The 19,953-nt window shown below is 45.8% G+C and overlaps 1 protein-coding gene across 1 annotated transcript in view; it reads right to left on the reverse strand.

The window, feature by feature from the left end:
- The window catches only part of TMEM132B (transmembrane protein 132B), a 321,710-nt gene extending 302,632 nt beyond the window's left edge, over positions 1-19,078 (reverse strand). Inside the window, exon 1 of the mRNA XM_011948388.1 lies at positions 19,025-19,078. Coding sequence (XP_011803778.1) covers positions 19,025-19,076 — 52 coding nt within the window. The 5' untranslated portion in view covers positions 19,077-19,078. The remainder of the gene's footprint in view (positions 1-19,024) is intronic.
- Between the last annotated feature and the right edge of the window lie 875 nt (positions 19,079-19,953).

A 19,953-nucleotide genomic window follows, 5' to 3' on the forward strand; every position in this document is an offset into this window, starting at 1 on the left:
AACTTTAATTTGCTCTGTTTTCACTGTAGATTGGTTTATCGTTTTCTTTATCTTTTATGAAGGTATTTTACACCTCTCAAAAATTGATTTACAAGAAATGTAAAGCTGCACCTTCTCTTCTTTATTGTAGTCAAAGCCTCCATTTTATCTGAAATCGCAGTGTAAGATTTACACTCCTGTCCCACCATAACTCAAGCAAAATGCAATACAAATTGTGTCTGAAACTGTATATGGAAAGCCATAAACGTCAGCTACTAGAGCCTTATTCTGTCCTCAAACCAGATTGCAACAAAATATAATATCTGAATTTAGGAGCATTTTATGAAGCCACAGGACTGTGTCCTGAGACATACACTGAAAAGCTAACACTCTTCCCTTTAATCCCAAAATGTCACATAGTAACACCACTCTTTTTCCCATTGGCAGGTAGACCACGTGGCCCGCGTTCTGAATGTGAAATGAGGCCCTATCCAGTCTGCTGATTTCCTAGAGACCTATTTACCACTGGACAGAACGAGGTGGGCCCAGAGAGCAGGAAATGAGGAAGGAGCAATGAGGCCCAGCTGAAAAGAACTTCTCATCTCTGCCCTCCTTATGAACCAAGAAGAGAGTCAAGTTCAGGTTCAGAGAGATCACAAGGTGCACCAGACAGATGCTCTGTGGCTAAAGGATGCTCCGACTCAAAACACCAATGGCAGATGGCTCCAAGGAGGCCCTAAAGACAGCCTCAGCAGGAAGAGAGGGGAGGAGATTAATAATATTACTCCTAGAATGAAGGAATTCACAGGGTGCCGGGAATCATGGCAGGGACCCTGTGACCCAAATTGAGCGAGTGGATGTCACTGCTGTGCTTAGCACACAAAAAATATTCCTGGACATGGACCTTAGTCAGCACTGGTGGGACATGAATGCCTGAATCCCAAGACGGTAAAATGTGAACCTGCTACAACAAGGGACACACTCAGAAGTCAGTCCCTTTCACTACTAGTGCCAGTCATGTCTGGGTGCTAACTTACCAGTCTTGTGGCTACTGGTGACTCACTTAGAGTATAGGCCCACGACATTTCTGAGGCTGAGTCTCCTCTAATTCACACAAAACAGCTCAAGCATAGAGAGCCAGGCGTGGAAAGCTCTTTCCGGTGGGCCAGGTGGCCAGGTGACCAGGTCACCAGGTCTTTGAAAAACACCAGGAAGAGAAATTCCATACTGGTCTGTCGACGTGTGGCCCTAACAGCCGATAATTCACTAGCACTTGGGTACCACAGGAATACCCACAACCCTTACTGATTTCACGGTGGTGAAGGCCAGGAGCTAGGAGGAGGCCTTGGTCAGTATTAATATTAGTTCAGGTTGGTGCAGTAAATATCATCTCTGGCAGCGGCGGAATGGACTAGAAAATCTTCCATGCTCTCTTCCACCCAGAGTTCTCCCATCTGTTTCCACAGCTCCACTTGGTGCTGTTTTCACATCATTCTCCTTGCCCTTACTTGCACTTGTTGGGGAAGCTCATCACCCACATGTGAGCAGAGAAGACTCCTTCTGGCCTGGATTTCTTAGCCCAGAGAGACCTTCTCTGAGCTGACCAGCAACTTCAGCCATCCCACTCACGCCAATGTAGTTCCCTGCATTGTATTATAACATTATATTATAACAATGCAGGGAACTACATTTCCCAAGCTCCCTTGCTCTCTGCTTCTGCATGTGTTCAGCCAATCGGAAGCTCTGGTAGAAGACTGGAAGGTAGGAAGAGGGGAGAATCCAGGGTATTTCACACTGTGTCTCTTCCCTGCAGCACTCACTGGCAGAAACTGCATCTCCTCTCTGGTTCTAACCCCCTATAAAACCCCCACCATGGTCCCAGCTCTCTGTAGCAGGTTCTAATGCCTAACCCAGCAGCTTCTGGATTCTCATAACCTAACCTCGTCCCCTTTTCCCTCTAGCCCAAAAGATGACAACAGCTTCCTGCTCCCGCTGTTCTTAATTTCTAAGTAAATTTACCAGCCCCAGATGGTACTTTATCATCCCCAATTTGGTTTCTCAGATTTTCCAGGACCTGAGTAACTAATTCCCTTTATTAAATTCCCTCTGTAGAAATAACTAGAGTGATTTCTGCTTTCCTGACTAAAGCATGACTATCCAGTCACTCATCATTCCGTCCTGTTATAGTCCCTTAAAGCAACTATCATCATCTGAAATTAGACTTTGTATTTTTCCTTGTTCGCTTGTTTACTATCCATTCTTTCTACTAAAATTCAGATACCATGAGAGAGGGCGCTTTGATGTCCAGTTTACTGCACAATCTCCAGTACCTAGCAGGAGAAATTAAACAGATATTTGCTGAATGAATGTCCATCAATTAAGACTGCCTTGGTTTAACGCTTGAGAGAATCAATCTCTCTGTGTTCCTTCTGAGTTTCTCTCTGGCTTCTTCCCAGGGTTGTTAATAGATACTGTTTTTATTAACACAGCATTTGCCCATCACACTATCACTCCATTCATTCCGTCCTAAAATATCACACCACAGTCAGCTGGTCACTAAGCTGGCAGCTATGTTTGCCAACCAAAGAGCTGCAATTCTCAGTAGAAGGAGAAAATATCGCTTAAAGGGAGATACACACCATTTACAGGCCAACACACCTAGGCATATTTGCCAGTCATGCCAGTTGATTATCACAGCAGTTGTAAAATAAGTTGTGTTAGACCCTTTTTAAAAAATTATGAAACTGAGGCACAGAGAAGCAATTTGAACATGGTTAGAATTCAAACCGGCTCTGTCCAATTCCAAAGGCATTCCACTTTCTCGTATTACCTGAGGGCCTACCTGGCCTGGCAGTTCTACAATGAGGCCAAGGAGTTACCCATTTGGAGGTCACCTGAAGGAGCTGAAGCTTAATGCTCACAAGGCCAGGTTCATGGACACAATCCCTGTACACCCAGTGAGGTTTTCATTGCTCCATGGTCACAGGTGATTGTATCTCCCATCCCAGATACCTGTTACCAGCCTGGATTCTCAGGTAGAGCAAGAAAATAGGTACAGCTGACCCAGAGCATCTCAACCCAGCTGCTAGCAAAACAGCCAGTGATCCCCACCTTTCAGACAGTAATAAAGATGGAAAAACATTACTACCTATAAACCACCTTACATATCCCAGAGCCTCAGGAGGAACAGCCTATGCAACAATTTGGGCCAAATGCTCTTGGATTAAGGTGGTCATTCATTAATAACAGCTGTGGTGGGGTGATACTATAAATTCCCAGTTTGCTTCTACTCCCAGCTGTATCCCTGTATTGTACCCTGGAGAACAGACCCTTCCACACCTCAGCATTTGAAACACGATTCATTCACTATAGAACCAAAAATGAAAGGTGGCAAATACTTGACTACTGAATTCCAAAGCCACCAGTATAAAAGCAAGATGCAAGAAGTCAGGTGAATCTCCACTTTTCCCAACTACGTAAAACACATCTTGGCCTGAGAAAGAAGAAGAGACACTACAGACAGGCAAGCATGAGGCCACCAGTGCCAGCTAGTCATCAGGCAGGAGGCATCAGGCAGAACTGATGCTTGCCTTTTGTCCCAAGATTCTTCCCAACCCTCAAGCTGGGCAGCCCTGCTTGGCCAACCTGGGGCTCACAGGAACAGGAAGCAGATATGAAGCAGAGAGGAAGCAGATGAAAGGCAAGTAGGAAGCCAGCAGGAGCAAACAGGAAGCAGACAGGGAGAGACAGGAAGTAGACAGGGAGAGACATGACATAGACACAGGAATCAGACACAGAACAAAAGGAAGAAACAGGTAGGTGCCCGCTCCCAGCCCCAGCCTTGCAGTCACCTCTATCTTCCCTTATTAGCAGGACCTACGAAGGAACAGCTGAACAAGGGTGGGTGTGCAGAGAACCACCCCCAGAATTACACACTGGAGAACAGAAGAGCAAGTTTAAAACTTAAGAGCCTATAATGTAATAACTGGCACATCCCATTAACAGAGGAGGAAACTGAGGCACGGGATGAGGGGAATTAAATTACACCGTAAATGATGGTGGCAGAACAGGAATCCTGGAAAACTGGCTCTATGACGTGCACTGCTAACCATCCCTGTACAGCCTCACATTAAAGAAGTTTAAGGAAGGGAGAATTCTTATTCCCAGAATTTCAGGATGATCCATAATTCCTTCTTGGTCCAGAAGGATACATGAAGATCCTAGAGAGGTGTATAAGGTAAAAACCTAAAAAGTGGGAATCTTAGATAAAAAGCCAGAATCCAGAGTGGCTTGTCTCTATCAGAGTCTACAGAATGGCTGCAGGTATCATGAAAAACACCTAGATATTATAGTTTGCAGAACTACCAACAAAACAGAGAACACAGGCTGAGGGAGGAAAAGAAGGAACTGAGTTTGGACACCTCTGAGTGAAGGTAAAGGGAGATAGCTGAAAATTCAGGATCATGGGATTCCAGGGAAGTGGACCCCTAATTTATCTCCCCACAAAAGTAAGCTCCTTTTACACAAAATGCTACATCATCAACTACTCTGTGTTCTCTGAGACAAGGATTCTCAACCCTGGCTGCATGGTGAATACATATATTATACTTAGGCCCTGCCCCCTCAGAATGTCTTTAGATGGTCTCAAGTGGGGCCCAGTATTTTTCTATGTTCACTAAATGATTCAAACAAATAGCAGTAGAAAAAAGCTCATGGACACTGCTGAGTACACAATAGGTACTTTGTATATAGTCATAAAAATGAATAGTCAGGGCAAGGAGAGCCACCCTGGAGGGGAAGTCTTGGATCATGTGCCAGCCAAGTCCATAGAAGGTTAGAGGTAACTTTATAAATTACAACAACAAAATGATAAAAATATTTTAAAATAAGGGCAAAGGGAAAATAAGAATAGAATCATCATCATCATCATTAATATGTACTAAGCATTTTGCAGGTATTAAAATCATTATCATCAAGTCATCATTTACTTAATCCTTGTAATAGATCAAACATTATTCTAAGCATTTTATAGGTATTAACTATTTTAGTTTTGATAATCTTTTGACTATGAGGATTTAGTTTTTACCCCCACTCATAGATGAGAAAACTGAGGCACAGGGCATTTACATGACTTGCCTAAGATCATACAGCTAGTAAGTGGTGGAAGTGGAATTTGACCCAGGCAGTTCAGCTCCAGGCAGAGTTCTCACTATTAGCCACTATGTTCTGCTGCCAGAGGAAAGTTCAAGCAAGCAAAATCTACATTGTAAGAGTGTAATCAGTGACTAAAGGAAACTGCAAATGTGGCTGTGAATTGCCCACAGCTCTCAAAGCACAAGATTAGGTCACTATTTGGACACTGTCCATAAAATAAAAGCAAGAAGCAAAGATTTTCCTGGCTCTAAGAGAAGTTCCTCTGGTGAGTGCTCCCAACTGGCCCCTGCAGGGTACCACATCATTCCCACATTACACTGTGAGCTTATGAGAATGCTTCCTGTGGTGGGCTCCATGTAAGATAGGCCTATAACAACTATGGACAATGAAGCAAAAGCAGTTTTCCAGAGGGCCCAGCGGTGTGTGCCAAGACCACTGACAGCTTTTGGATAGTCTAGCTTAATAGAAAAAGAAAATCCAGAATGTGATTCTAGAAAACCCGACGTTGTACACTCTCCTCCTGAATGTGCTTTCTTCCCAAACTAGGGAAGGCTTTTAGAAAGAGTCAAGTGGCAGAGCACTTGGGATTATGTTCTGGGGCTACAAATATTTTAGAGCAACAGTTGAAGGCAAATGTGCACAATTTGAAACATAACAAAGAATACCAACCTTTTATTTCCTAATTTCCACCACTGCGTTATGCTGAGAAAGTCCTCCTCCATATCCCAGGATCAAATAGACACTACCTACACTTTTGCTTGGTTTCCGTGCATGGGTATGCATAGATGGGTGCATCTCTACATTTTTACACTTAATTCTCTAAGCTACCTGAAATCTCTACTGGTGTATAATGTGAAGTGAGAATCTGATAAAGTTGAAAATTAGCATGCACTGAATTCAGCCAGTAGAAAGATTTTATTTGACTTCGCAGTTTGGGTTTATTTTAATTGAATTTGAATGCTTTGTGTCAGGGTGCACACACATTTTTCACTATTCTCCAATTCACTAACACCCACTTACACCTACTCTTTTCATTCATTTCTGGTATGTGCCTCAGCCTTGATCTTAGAAATTGCTTTCCCAAATAGCTAGCCACTTTCTCCAAACTGCGTTTATATAATGTGTCTCTCTGCCAATGATTTCTAATGCTTGCTGATTATTTGTTAAGACCTGATACATGCTCAAGTCTACTTGTGATCTATTTATTTAACTTCTTCGCTGTGTGACTACACTTATACCAATACATTGTACTGAAATTAATGTGGATTTACAATACAGTTTATTATGTAGGAGTGTTATGGACTGAATTGTACCTCCTCCCAAATTCATATGTTCAAGTGCTAACCCCTGGCACCTCAGGATGTGACTGTATTTTGGGACAGGGTCTTTCAAGAGGCAATACAGCTAAAATAAGGCCACTGGGGGGGGACAAACATTTTGATCCCATGCTGTAGCTAGCTCCTCTGTCTTCTCGCATTGTGTCCTCAGCGTGTAACTGTGCTCCTCCTGGTTGCACAGTGGCTGCCCTATCTCCATCCCTCTCAGGACACAGCACCAACACCCACCCTTGGATGCCTGACATTTCTCTGGAGGGTTAACTGTCCTTAGAGAGCAGTTGCCTTTTTGAAGAGCTACTGGGGAGAAGTACCAAGCATTCTGCCTTTTCCTGAGGATGGGGGCATTGGAAGGAGGTCTGCCTGGAGTGGGTGTCTCATCTTCAGAATTTAGTTACTCGTCTTGCTTGCAGCCCTTTTCTTGCCTGTCCTTGCTCTATTTGCCAACATGGGGCCAAGAGCCCCCAATTCAATAGGGCTGGCATCCTCATAAGAAGAAGAAATTACAACACAGACACACACAGGGAAGACCATGTGGTGGCAGAGGAGGCGGGCAGCCATCTACAAGCCAAGAGAGGCCTCAGAAGAAACCAAACCTGCTGGCACCTTGGTCTTGGACTTCCAGCCTCCAGAATTGTAAGAAAATAAATTTCTGCTATTTAAGTGGCCCAATATGTGGTACTTTGTTATGGCAGCCCTAGCAAACTCATACAGAGGGATTACTGTTCTTTATCAAAATCCTATTAGCTAGACTTCCCTGCTTTCCATCTTCCAAGTTAACTTTAGGATCACATGGTCAAGTTGCCCATGCCAAAACTCAAATGGACTGTCAGCTGGAGGTGAGGATCTGCACAATGACAGTGTGGATGCCTTTCAACTTCCTCCCATATTTTTCTATGTATTTTCAAGTTTTCTAGAATGAACATGTGCTGCTTATTCAATCTAAGAGAAATATTGACATTCTTCCTTCAAAAAGAAAGATATGGAATTTAATTTTAAGTAGCAGACTGAGCACACTCATTCCCTCCATCTCCACAGAAACCCAAATGAAATAAAAGCATAAAAGCACAAAAAGGAAAAAACCTGTTATCAAGAGAAATGGAGGAAGGATATCTGCAAATAAAATACTTCAACAAATTTAAGAAAGAGAATAAGTGGATAAAAGTGTGTTGACGGGCAGGACAGCAGAGGAAACCTTAGACTAGAACATTCTGCATGTGCTGCCAAGGATCAAGAGGCTACTCTGCCCACTGGAGCCCAGAGGGGCTCCTGGCTACCTGCTGGCACATACAGTGAGGACACCTGTGAAACTGGAGCTGGAAAAAGGAGAGTAACTAGATTCTGTAGATGGGACACCCCCTCCAGGCAGACCTCCTTCCAAAGCCCCCATCCCCAGTAAAAAGCAGAATGCTTCATACTTTTCCCCAGTAGCTCTTCAAAAAGGCAACTCCTCTCTAAGGACGCTGAGTTAACCCTTCAGAGAAACATCAGGCGTCCAAGTGTGGGTGTTGGTGCTGCGTCCTGAGAGGGATGGAGATAGGGCAGCCGCTGTGCAACCAGGAGGAGCAAAGTTACACGCTGAGGACACGATGCGAGAAGACAGACAGCTGGTCACAGCATGGGATCAAAGACAAAATAAGATCAAATCCTACTCGCCTAAGCCACTGTGGCCAGGGTTTCTGTTACTTGCAGCCAAACACAATCCTAAATGATAAGAAAAGAGAAGTACATGGCAGAGTGCCTGGCCCAAAGTAAGTAGGAAATTAATGTGTGTGGAAAGAATAAATGAATAAATGGAATAAAGTTGATACTTTTAATGCAAATAAGTAAAAACAATTAAAATGTGAAAAAGGTATGTAAATTAGCTAAATCCCCATCTTTTATAGAGAGAGCACTGCTGTCTACATTTATTAACTCAAGAAGTCAAGGTAGATGAATAATTATAGAAGTAATCACCAGAAGAACTAAAACCAGAAATGGCTAGAAGTGGCAGACTCTGGGGAAGGAAATCAAGGATATAGAGGAATGGAAGACTATGGCCTTTCTTTCAAAGTTATTCTGTACCATTTTAATTTCACCATCTGCATGTATGACTTTGAGGATAAGAAGCCTTTATGTGTATGAGCCCAAACCTAGCCAAACAGGGGAAGATAGCATAGAACAGAATACTGGAAATCTGAGTATAGGGATAAGTGGAGAACGCCCTTATTCTAGACAATAAGACATTATTGGGCCTGTGGGTGAGATGGCCACCTGTCAAGGGGGGAAAATCAAAAACTTCCTCGTCGACCGTATTGCATATGGCTGCTCAGGCAGGGACTTTCCCAGTATCTCTTGTATCTACATATGGCCACGAGACTTGTTCTTGAAATAGGAGCAGGAGAGTCACATATCACATTAAAGCCAAAATAGGTAGCTTTTACCTTCCACCAGTGAAAAGCAGGAAACACTGAAGCCCTGGGGCATGACAAAGCCATGAGCTGGAAGGAGCCCAGGCCCTGGAATCTCCACGCAAGGAAAGCTGCCTGCCAAATGTGAACACCCACAACAGATGTGAGCAAGAAGCAATCTTTTATTGTGTTAAGCCACTCCTAGGAGTTTATTTATTATAGCAGCTAGTGATAACCAACTAAACCAACGTGGTATAGGCTTACAATTTGGACAGCAGTGGCCCCGTCCCTACTAAAAAGTGAAAACAAATTGCATAGCACTTCTTTAACGTAAACTGTGTTTTTGTGAGCAAGGAGGAGATAAAGACACTCAGAGAAACAAAAGTGAAGAGCTGTTCAGCCAACATGAGAGATTTCCATGCCGTGCCAGATGCAGGGGGAGCGTTATTAAATGGATTACATAGATTGCTTAGTGACACTAATTTTGACCTCCTATAGGCACCATCAGCTGTTAAACAGTAGGAAATTTTGATGACCTTGTTCTAATTTCCATTTATATTTATTCTAAATTGGACACCTTGGAGATTGTTTAAATAAGAGAAGAAAATTCACTGAGTAATCCTGATGGTTCTGCCACTGTCTGATTGGGAAGCAGCTGAGGCTTACAAGAGGCACAGAGACACCTGGGCTGGAGCCCCGGGTCTGCCATCAGTTCAGTTTATGTACCAAGGCAAGTCACTTCATCCTCCTGAGATTCAATTTCCCTCTGTGTCAAACAGGGTGTCACCTGCTGCCAGGTGCATCAGGGACACATGAGGTAACCCAGTGGTGTGACTTGTTATTGTGCAACTGCACATATAGGAATGTCACAGGTGGTGCCTCTGTGGACTTCTCACTAATTCAGGCTTGCTTTTCTTTCACCTGTTCATTACTGAAATCACAAATGATTCTTTCATTTCCCAGAATGAAATGAAAGAATGCAAACCATGCAAATCTAAACAAAATTGGAATTGAAGGTCAGTCATAGCTGAGATAGGCTGGCTTCAGGTCTGGCTGGATTCAGCAGTGAAGCAATGTCACCGCTGTGCATCTTCACAGATGTCCTTTGAGGGAATGGATAAAGAAGCCTTGGTACCTGTGTTGGGTGGAACACTACTCAGCAGTAAAGAGGAGCAAATGATGGACACACAGCATCATGGATAAGTCCCAAATACATCATGCTGAGCGAAAGAAAGCCGCCTCAGAAAGCCACATGCTGTCCAAGTGCACTTACGTAACACCAAATCAAACCAGAGGGATGAAGAACACATCGGTGACTGCCAGACAGAAGGGACTGGAAAGAGTTTGACTATAAAAATTTTAATCAAGGGAATTGGAAGAGGGGTTGATGGAGCTCTTCTATGTCCTGACTGTGCTGATGCTTACACAACTCTAGGCATTTGCCAGAAACTTACAGCACTCTATACCAAAAGGAGTGAAATGCACTGAAAATAATTTTTTTCCTTTGAGGGGGAGTCTTGCTCTGTCGCCCAGGCTGGAGTACAGTGGCGCGATCTCGGCTCACTGCAACCTCCCCCTCCCAGATTCAAGCAATTCTCCTTCCTCAGCCTCCCAAGTAGCTGGGATTGCAGGCATCTGCCACCACACCTGGCTAATGTTTGTATTTTTAGTAGAGACGGGGTTTCGCCATGTTAGCCATGCTGGTCTTGAACTTCTGATCTCAAGTGATCTGCTCACCTCAGCCTCCCAAAGTGCTGGGATTACAGGCGTGAGCCACCGTACCTGGCCAAAAGTAAATTTTAAAGTAATTTTTAAAGATGCATTTTCACCCATCATCCTGCTCTGTCTTCTACGAAGCTGACTTTATTCTCCATGTCACAGTGAGATCAGCATTTTCAAGCTTCACATTCTCCTTCTAAAATCCAATGAGAACTAGTGGAAGTCTATTTTTCAGAATTACAGGGGCAAACCCTCAGTACAACTCATTGCACTGATGAGACATATGGTGGGGCATTTGCCCATCCCTGAACAAATCACTGTGGCCAGGGGGATGCCTGTTCTCATTGGTTCAGCCAGGGTCATGTGCCCCTCCCCAGGAGCCCGGAAGGAGAATCAGCTTTAGCTGAAATAGGAGAGGTGGGGGTTCCCCAAAGAATCATCATGGGGTCATTTCAACAAAAAGAACAAGGGAATTCTAGGTAGGAAACAACACAAAAATCTCTATTTTTCAAATAAAACAATTTACACCAAGTCAGTACTGATTTCTTCCTGCCAACACTACTCTCAACACTGTAGGTGTTGAAAAAGTCAGGACTATGCCTGAGGTCAGAAACCAGACATTTGAGCAATTACCCTGCAGAAACGTGTTACCTTTGCAATTTGACATACTGTGTTCAAAACACAAGTTGGAGATTCTGAACCCAGGGCCTAAAATAAACCAACATTCGCTGAAGGACTAATCTGTTTATTTAAGGATCCCAAGTCTTCAGAAGTGATCTCAGCCGGCAGGGACAAAACAGAAGTAGACTCAGGGCCGGCTTCAAGTCACACAAACTGTGCATTCCAGGGCCGCACGCTCAGAAGGAACCATGCTCTGCTTAATGCTGTGCTGCCATGCTCTTCACCTCTGAAATTCCTAAGAGTTGCATCTTTGAACTTGTGCTTTGTAAGTGAAGTCTAATGAGACAGTCGCGCGTGGCACAAAAGCAGAGGAGAAATGTGCAATATGCTTGTCTGCTGTTTGCTCCTTGCTGCACTATTTACATATAGCATTCACAGTGCCCCATAAGCATCTGGTCCCAGTGGATCCATTATGCGTGGAGCTCAGCAAGACTCAAAGCGAGCATAGGTAAGCGTGTTGCATCCATGACAACTAAACAGGGGCACTGACAGCTCCGAGAAACCAGGCTGCCCATTCAAACCAGAACTTGCTTCAAAGGCAGAAAAAAGGCAAAGACGTTCTACAAAACACAACAAACCAAGGAACCCTGTCAGGTCCTTTGTTACTCCTGTTACTTCCTGTATTCGTCAGCCACTTAAACGCTGAAGAGGATGACACAGAAGGAGCAGCAAAGATCAGACAACCCCTAGCTCCTCTCTTTTCAGTCCTTCCTCACCCATCAGGAGGCGAAGGGAGAGGTCTGGTAGAAGGAGTATCAAGAGGTGAGATGAGAAAGTGCTGAGGTAGTTCTGTGCAGCGTTTCCACTGTCCTGGTAGCAAGGATATACTCATGCACGCACGAGCTATGAAATATGGATTGTGTAACTGACGATTCTGTATATGTGTTAATTGCTCTTATATTTGCATTTAAAACTGATATAGCATAATAAAAAGATAAATGGTAAAATCCATACTAATGATTTAAGATTTGAATTTTTCTTTTTCAGAATGGACTTAAACAGCAAGTAAAAACACCATGACAAGTTGAAAGAGGGGCCCCAGAAGGAAGGAAAGGGGCTTTATATTTTCATACTTTTCATGGCATTTTTTCCCTCATTTTGGAACAAGGGGCTGAATTTTCATTTTTCCCTGAGCACTGCAAATTATGTAGCCAGCCCTGAGGACACGTCAGTTAACCCAGCAGAAATATAACCATGCCACAATTCCCAACTTTCTCCCAACACTTAGGCCAGAGGTTAAAAAAGCAGGCTCCAGGGACAGTATCTGGGGTCATGGACATATTTTTATTTACCTACTCAGTGATTTTCTAAAAACTGAATTAGTCGCACAAATATCCAGATTTCTGACTTCTCTTTAAAAATACAGTAAGCTTTGACTAGGCTGCGCATGCATTCCTACCCAGCGTAATCAGCTAGATCAGCAGAGTCACTGCTGCTCTCTTTAGCTAGCACCTGCATCCTAAAGCTCACCATCGTCCCCACCATTCCCTGTCACCCCACTCCAGCTCTCACACTCCCATATATCCCCTGCCTACCCTCCAGTCCACTTTCTGAAAATGAGCCCAATACTGAAGAGGGCAGAGCTGGGAGAGGGAGACACAATTCCAGGTGCAACAGCTTCAGACTTAAGACATTTATTCTTCATGAATGTAATTAATCCTATTTGCCTTATGTAGTGGGTTGAGTAATATCCCCCCAAAAAGATATTTCCAGGTTCTAACCCATGGTTACCTGTAAATGTCACCTTACTTGGAAACAGAGCCTTTGCCAAGGCAATTAAGGATTTCAAGATGAGATCATCGGATGACATAAGCCCAATGACACCCACCCTAAAACCAATGACAGGAGTCCTTACAAGAGAAAGGACAGGGAGACTTGAGACACACAGAGACATAGGAGAAGGCCACATGAAGACAGAAGAGATTGGGGGAATGTGTCTACAAGCCAAGGAACGCCAAAGATCACTGGCAACACCAAAAGCTGAAAGAGCAGCCTGGGACAGCGCCTCCCACAGTCTTCAGAGGAAACAACAGAGCAACACCTTGATTCGCCTCCAGAATGTGTGAGAATCAGTGACTGTTGCTTTAAGCCACCAAGTTTGTGGTAACTTATTACAACAGCCACAGGAAATGAATGCACATTATAAACAATAAAACATCATTTTTCCTGGCTAGTTTGGACAATCCGAAATCGCTCGCAGAATATCTTTTGTTCTCTTTCTTTTTTGTTGTTTGTTTTTTTTAAGGCAGTTCATTATTTTCCAACACACAAAGTAACTAGAGAATGGAAAAACTAATATTGTCAGTCTTAGTGGCTGTTCCAAAGAGAACCTGCTTTAGTGAATCTGTAAGACGAGTTTTTAAGGGTTAAGTGTTTAAACAGCATGACTTCAGACGCCTTCAACATCCCTTTTACAATCCTGTTAAATCTCTAAGTGATTGGAAACCCCTTTTCACCTACCAAAGCATTCTACTGTCTTAAAAAAAAAAAAAAAAAAAAAGCCTACTCTCTGAATTAAATTTCTCAGATCACATAAGGGTCCCTGTGACGCAGGAAGTGAAGAGCTATGAAGAAATACAGTGGGTGGAGGGCACAGCCTGCTTCTGAAGAGTTGTGCTTAATTGAGAAAAGAAGACAAAAGTCTGTGGGAAAAAATAAATTGATGAACAATAAAAGTAAAATATGTATTGTTCACTTGCCTGATATAAGAGTTGCCAGATCTCAGAGGAAAAAGAGATGAATAATTGGCTGGCAATTATCACAAGCTTATCAGTAGCATCCAATGCATAAAAATAATAATAACAATAATAGCCATTGCTAGGAATTTGTCACATACCTACTGAGTGCCAATCACTGTTCTAACTGCATTAACATGTGTAAACATGCTAAGTAACATGTTCTGATACATGTATTAACATGTTTTAAAAGTATTAACATGTATTAGCTCTTTAGACTTTTATTCTTTACACAATCCTATGAGCTAGAGTATTCTTTTCATATGGTTATATTATTAATACTATTATATAATTATTATCTAAATGGATTTGGGCAGGGCTCAGTGGCGCACATCTATAATCCCAGCACTTTGGGATGGCTTGAGGTCAGGAGTTAAAGAGAAGCCTGGGCAACAAGTGAGATCTCATCTCTACAAAGAAAATGTTAAAAAATAACCAGGCATGACAGCAAGTGTCTGTAGTTCTAGCTACTTGGGAGGCTGAGGTGGGAGGATCGTTTGAGCCCAGGAGATCGAGGCTGCAGTGAGCCGAGATCACATCACTACACTCCAGCCTGGGCGACAGAGCAAGACCAAATTTCTAAATGTATCAAACAAGTTATAATATTATAGCCATTTTATAGATTCAAAAATGAAGGCACAGAGATGTTGAGAAACTTGCCTACGGTCACACAGCCAGTAAGGGGTGCAGCCAAGAGTGGGCCCCAGAGTCTGGGCTTTACCCCCTGCTCTGCCGGGTCCTGGCATCTGTGTGGTTCCTGCTCCTCTTCCTCTGCTTGGGGAGAGACTCAGCTCCTTCCTGGTGAGCCACATGTGAGCTGGTTCCAGATTTCACCCGGAGTAAAGAAGGCCTCAGGTGCTGCTTTTAACCGACAGCGCGACCTCTAAAAGCCACGGAGAACTCGGGAAAGAAACAGCACTTCCCCTTCACACAGACCCAGTGCTACGCCGTGGGCCCCACCCTGGGTAAAAGCCCTTAACAGCAGCCTTGGGAATCTTGGTGCGGAGGAAAAACACAAAGCCTCGGTCCCCTTTTCCTGGAATGCAATTCAGAGCTTATCCTGTGTCGCTCAGAGTCAGCGGAGGACCGAGCGGATTCCTGGGACAGCACCGCGGAGGGGGCCGACCCGGGAGCCCCGACTGAGCCCACCCGGGCCAGCCTCTCCCTGGCGCTGTTCCCGCCCCGCTCCCAGTCCTGCGCCTTCCTCCGCGGACCCCGGGCCTCGCAGGCAACACCGCCACCCAGTGGCCACCGCCGCCAGCGCTGCACGAGGAGCCGGTGGTGCATCCTTCCCCTCTTCCAGAGATGAAACCCCGATTTGGGGTGGTTTAGGGCAATCTGGGGACTTTCACCAAGGCCCACTGCTGCTTTCCAACAGAAACCCCTTAAAGCGCGACTACTCTAGGACCAGATTCTTTGCAAATCACAGAAACCCAAACCAGAGTAGGCTAAGGGGAGAAAGGGAGTCACTGTTCCTAAACCACCAGCCTAGACAGAGGAGACAACAGGCGGCAGTCAGCACCGTGTGGGTTCTCTGTGCTCCGGAAGAACATGAAATTCCATGTGGAAGCGGGGACGCACCCACACCACACGCATCCCATGACCCGGAGAAACACCTGGGTTTTCCATCAGTCCAGCGTGACACAGATCATCGGACCACAGGGACAGCCGCCGAACAATGGCCACAGGCTGCCAGCAGGGCCACTGCATTGAAACCGTCTCTCCCCTTCCCTTTGTCCACTTCCCTCACCCTGAGAAATCACAAAGTGGAGAACTGATTTTTGCCTGTATCTGTCGCATTCCTTCCAGTGACGATCAGGTAGTTTTATGAAAGGGCTTTTCTTCCCTTTGTGTTCAGAGGTATTCACTCCACGGGGAAAATCTCTCTAGTCCCTGGCTTGAAAGCTGTTCCTGTTGTTCCCTTTCATTGACCACCTGAGTGTCGAGGGGCTGGAGGTGGGGGAACGCTTTAAAAAGGCCAATCTCAAGAGAGATGAATACAGCCTGTGTCGGTGACAATGAGTGGCTTGAGGACAGAGCCACGTCAGCTCTGAGACATCGGTTAGGGAATTGTCCCAGGGAAGTAACCAGCCCATTGTCCCATCTTGTTCCAGCCAAAAGCCACTCAGACCTTAACATCCTCCTCAAGTCAGTCCCTCATAGGACCCCAGACCCAAGGGTGGAGGGAGCTGGGGTTCTAGAGGAGGCTTGGGCTAGAAAGTCAGCCTGCCTCTTGCCTGGCTGGGTTGCCTGGTGAGTGACTCAGCCCCACTTAGCAAGACAGGAATACCATCTGCTTCCTGGGGTTCTGTTGCATTCAATGGGATGGATCAGGCACACTCCTTTGTCTAACTCGCATTGGACAGCTATAACAAATCCATCATAGGCTGGGAGGTTTCAACAACAGACATTCATTTCTCACAGTTCTAGAGGCTGGAACACCAAGATCAAGGTGCCAGCAGATCTGATGTCCGGTGCATGCCTTCTTCCTTATGGACACGCGTTCTTGCCGTATCCTCGCATGAGGGAGGAAGCACTGGTGCTTCTTCCTCTATTTATAAAAGCACTCATGGGGACCACCCTCGCAACCTCACCTAAATCTAGTTACCCCTCGAGGGCTCCACCTCCTGATACCATCACACTGGAGATTAGGGGTTCAGCAAATACGTTTGGGGGTGGGGTAGAATGTGAAAATTAAGTCCATAACAGTGTTCACTCAGTTACCCATTAAGAGCCAGTCCTGTGCCCAGCACTGAAGTTGCAGGGAGCATACAGCAAAGCAACTCTGTCCTCACAGATTTTAGACTAGTTTGGAGTTGAAGAATGAACAAGCTATTCCAGTAAAGAAAAGCGAGAGTCATGAGGGCAAATGTACTGAGGAGAGGCCCCAGCGCAGTCTTGATGAAGCCAGAGAAGACAGTTCATTGAATGGTGCCCCCAAAACACATCCACCTGGAACCTTACTTGGAAATAGGGTCTTGGTAATATAAGCAGGTCATATTGGATAAAGGCAGACTTTAAATCCAATGACTGGTGACCTTAGAAGCAGGTGAGAGAATAGAGACAGGGAAGGTCATGTGAAAATGGAGTGATGAGGCCACAGCCAAGGAATGCCTGGAGCCACCAGCAGCTGGAAGAGGCAGGAAGGATCCTCCCTCCCCTAGAGCCTTCAGAGCAAGTATGGCTCTGCCAACACCTTGATTTTGGACATCTTCCCTTCAAAGGAGAATAAATGTATGATGGATGCCCCAGGAGACTAACACAGTAGCCAAAGGACACCTGGAATAGCCAGGTCCCAGGTGGGGAAGAAGGCTCCCAGTAGAGGAAACAGTATGGGCAGGAGAACACAGAACCCTGCTGTAGCTGCGAGGGTCTGGTGGCTCGGCAGGGGTGAGGGCACCATGCTGGACTGGAAAGGGAGAAAAGGGCACATCCTTCCGGGCTGGCGGAGGTCACTGCGTTGTGTTTGGACTTTATCCCGGGGTAATGGGAAGCCACCTGAGTGACTGAGGTCCCAGGTTCACAGCACCATTTGATATAACATGGTGAAGACATCACTCTGCTATTATGGAGAATGGACTAAAAGCAGGAAAGGCCAAGACAGGAAAATGAATGTGATGGCCCAGCCCTGAGGGGAGGGTGACTTTGTTTTACAAACGGGCCAAAGACGGTCCTTGTAGACTGGCCCGTTTACTTCTTCAGAGTGGGTTAGGGCCATCCATTCTCCAAGACCTCCAGGGCCAAAATCCAAATTTTACACAACCCATTGTTTTAAATGTAGCCCAAATAAGCTGACTTTTAGCTATGTAGAGCCCGCCTGCTTTATACATCCTGAGAAACTGCACCCAGCATCGACCAACCAGATTTTTTCAAAAACCTTGGATTATAGAAGACTCCAGACAGCTGCTGCCCCTTGGAGCCCCCTGACCCAGAGGCAACCCATGGTCCTGCTGTGTGACCTGGACACTTAAGCCCCCTCTCTAGCTCTCCTTTTCCCCAGGAGTTCCTTCTTCCCTTCCTGGTTGGCTGGTGGCCCAGGTGATGGCCACAGTCTCTGGAAGGTCTCCTGCTGTAGGAGACGTCCCCCGCATGGAACCTGTCAACGTGCTGCCCAAGTAAAGCTCACTGTTCCTGATCGGGCCTGAAATCCTCAAACTCACCACAGCCTCTACTACAGAAAGGGCCACCAGGATGGAAAGGAAATGAAGACACAGTGGTAGGACTTGGACATCGATTAGCTATAGTGGGAGGGGAGAGGGTGCTGAGAGGGAAGAAAAGACGAAGAGGCCTTTTGAGCTTAGTCTTGGGCACAAGGGTGGACCTGTCACTGGGACAAGGGAGGTCGGTATTTGGGAGAAGGTGATGAGCTCTGCTTGGTACGTAGTTAGTTTTTGATATTTGTGGGTCCCCATGTAGACATGAGTTAGATGCTGATGCTGGAGCTCAGGAGAGACCTGTGAGCTAGAGGGAGATTTGGGTGTCAGCAGAAGACAAGTGGTGACAGAAGCCATTGGGAAAAGTGGCCCAAAGAGAAACGTGCAGAGTGGGAAAAAGAGGAGGGAAAGAGAGCCTTGGTGGAGAGAGGCTTTGGTGGAGAGAGGCTTTGGTGGAGAGAGGTTTTGGTGGAAGGGTCTGGCAGGGGGCAAGCCTGCAGAGAAGGCTCGGGGGCATCCAGGGAGAGAGAGGGAAGGGAGAGCAGGCGCCTGTGTTGGGAAGGCAGGGAGACCCTGGGAAGACGAGAAGGAGGGAGATACCACTCTCATCAGTGCCGGTGAGCCACAAAAAAGCCAAGCCTGGAGAAGTTGCCCTTGCATGTGGCAATAGCCTTGGCGGCCTCGGTGGACAGCTTCCATGGCAACAGGGTGGCAAGAAGCACGATGAGTGAGCAGGACAAGAGGAAGGGGTGCACAGAGAACAGGCAACTCTTTCAAGAAGTTTGCTTCAAAGGGAGAATCTGAATAGGACATAGCGAACCCTCCCCTTGGGTCTGGTCCCATCCCTCTCCTGGTTGACCAGGTCATTCCCTTCCAACCTCCCCCGGTGCAGACCGCAGAGGTGTCCATTCTGGACACTGCACCAAACATTTCCTGTAGAGTCTGGAGCTGAGGCCAGGGCACCAAATCTTCAGCTTTGTTCAACGCCCCCCCAGTTCCTAATTCCCACCTCCCCCATCAAACAGCATTAAGCCGATGTTTATCATACAGGTTGCCAGGACAACAGAATGTCAGAGCTCATATGCTCCATTTTGAGCTCATATCATCTTCACTGGAAACAGGTCAGCAAGGAGGGCAAGTGGCTTTTTCAACCAAGTCTGGAATACTGGCAGGGCTTGTCTAGCACGAGACCAGTCACTTCAGAAGAGAGTAATTCTCCTCCCCAAAAGCAATCATCAGATCACACAACGGCTCTTCTAAAGCTCAAAGGCACGGGGACAGGCCAAGTGCTGAGCTCCTCAGAGTTCTTTTCTTCTGATCAGGCATTTGTTGGTCGCCTCCCCAATGTCTACACTCTTCTCTCCCTTTGTGGAGAACCTTGATTTGGTCATAACTGGGCATGTGACCTAGTGCAGGTCATTAGGGGAGAGAGAGACACTGGGTTTGTGCAGAGGCTCCCTGGAGCGTCCCCCTCTCCCTGTGAACAGTGTGGTAGGAGGTTGGAGGCCTGAAACCCCCAAATATCACTGCGCTATGTGGGGAGCTTAGAGCTGCAGGGCCCTGGAGTGGGCTCAACACCATGAAAAGCAAACCAGGAAGTCAAAGACACTTGGTCCTCACACAGTCCGAGCTCCTGGGTCAAACTGCTCCATCTGATACGATTGTAGAGCCACAACTCATTCCATGAGGCACAGGAGAGAATCCACAGCATTCCCTGTGGTCCTATGGCCTGCACAGAAAGAAGAGGAACTCCCACTAGAAGCTAGTAAGCCAGAGAGCTCTACCTGAAAGGCTGGAAACAACAACA

Source organism: Colobus angolensis, unplaced genomic scaffold (genome assembly GCF_000951035.1).
Source record: "Colobus angolensis palliatus isolate OR3802 unplaced genomic scaffold, Cang.pa_1.0 Scaffold28, whole genome shotgun sequence".
Lineage (NCBI taxonomy): Eukaryota > Metazoa > Chordata > Mammalia > Primates > Cercopithecidae > Colobus > Colobus angolensis.